Source organism: Branchiostoma belcheri, unplaced genomic scaffold, assembly GCF_001625305.1.
Source record: "Branchiostoma belcheri isolate BF01 breed outbred unplaced genomic scaffold, Haploidv18h27 scaffold74, whole genome shotgun sequence".
In the NCBI taxonomy this organism is placed as follows: Eukaryota; Metazoa; Chordata; class Leptocardii; order Amphioxiformes; family Branchiostomatidae; genus Branchiostoma; species Branchiostoma belcheri.
The window spans coordinates 731429-732476 of NW_017804398.1; the positions used below are offsets into that span (position 1 = coordinate 731429).

At 41.7% G+C, this 1048-nt stretch overlaps 1 protein-coding gene across 4 annotated transcripts in view; it reads left to right on the plus strand.

Moving 5' to 3' along the window:
• Window positions 1–1048, plus strand: part of LOC109485248 (CREB3 regulatory factor-like) — a 19918-nt gene that overhangs the window by 7544 nt on the left and 11326 nt on the right. For all 4 annotated transcript variants that reach the window (XM_019788708.1, XM_019788711.1, XM_019788710.1 and 1 more), the window contains exon 2: window positions 108–389. In XM_019788708.1, coding sequence (XP_019644267.1) covers window positions 381–389 — 9 coding nt within the window. In that variant the 5' untranslated portion in view covers window positions 108–380. The remainder of the gene's footprint in view (window positions 1–107; window positions 390–1048) is intronic.

Sequence of the window (1048 nt, forward strand, 5' to 3'; positions counted from 1 at the left end):
TGACTTGGACATTATTTTGAATTCATTGGTTGTATTGTCAATATTCTCATTTGCCACCTTTTTGGCAAGTCTAGTTGCATTATACATATTGTTTTTGTGTCTTACAGACAGAGCTAGCCTTCAGAAGTGTAAAAGTGGCTCCCTTCTCTGAGGAAAACGTGGAAGACGCAAGTCACGAATTCTACCTGCGCTTCCTGCTCGCGGCAGCGCCTGGGACGACTCCTGGGCTACAACAGGAGCCAGTGAGCTCTACAAGCAGCCAGCCCAACGCACTGTACAGGCTGGCTCCGGCAGTCCAGGCAGGCTGTCATGTGATTGGTCAGGACAGTGCCACAGCAACAACACAGACAGGCCCTGACCAGCCTCCTCCAAATGCAAGCATGCCTCAGGTGACTTTTGTGATGTTATAATGTTACTTCATAGACAAGTTGAAGAAAAAGCAACCTAAGACTAGTTACAATGTTAATATGGCAAGTTTCCTGCCACTACTTGGCCCCTAGGGTGTGCTGTTTAATTCTGAGTTTGGACATTGTGCTGTTGTGTGTTTTCTGCATTAGAGCCAAAAAACAGATCATACCTTTAATCTACCTTAAGTATCCAAATGGTAAACGATATTTATCAGCTTAACAACAACAATATTCACATCATGTAACATCATTGATGGAAAGATGGCCAGGTCAACATTACATCCCAATTATGCATGATCAATGAGCAGTCCTGTCAAAATCTGCTAATTGAAGACATTAATTGGTTTCTTAGGTCCATTGAAATATATCTCATCTATCCCTTAGTCATAATTCATTGGGGCACCACAGAAGATCTGGCAAGTTTTTTTTTAGTATCATGATGCTCTAAAAATAGTCAGTTGCCAAGGACAGGCATTTTTTAGGAACTTTGTACATATGGCCCATGAGGCAATACTTGCTTTTAGCACTTGTTGCTAGGGACATTTTTAACATGATTCAATTATATGGTCAGAGCTTTTGCTAGCTATAAATTTTGTTTCCCAACATCCCAGTTTTGCATGAGGGAAATGTCGTTGGGACAA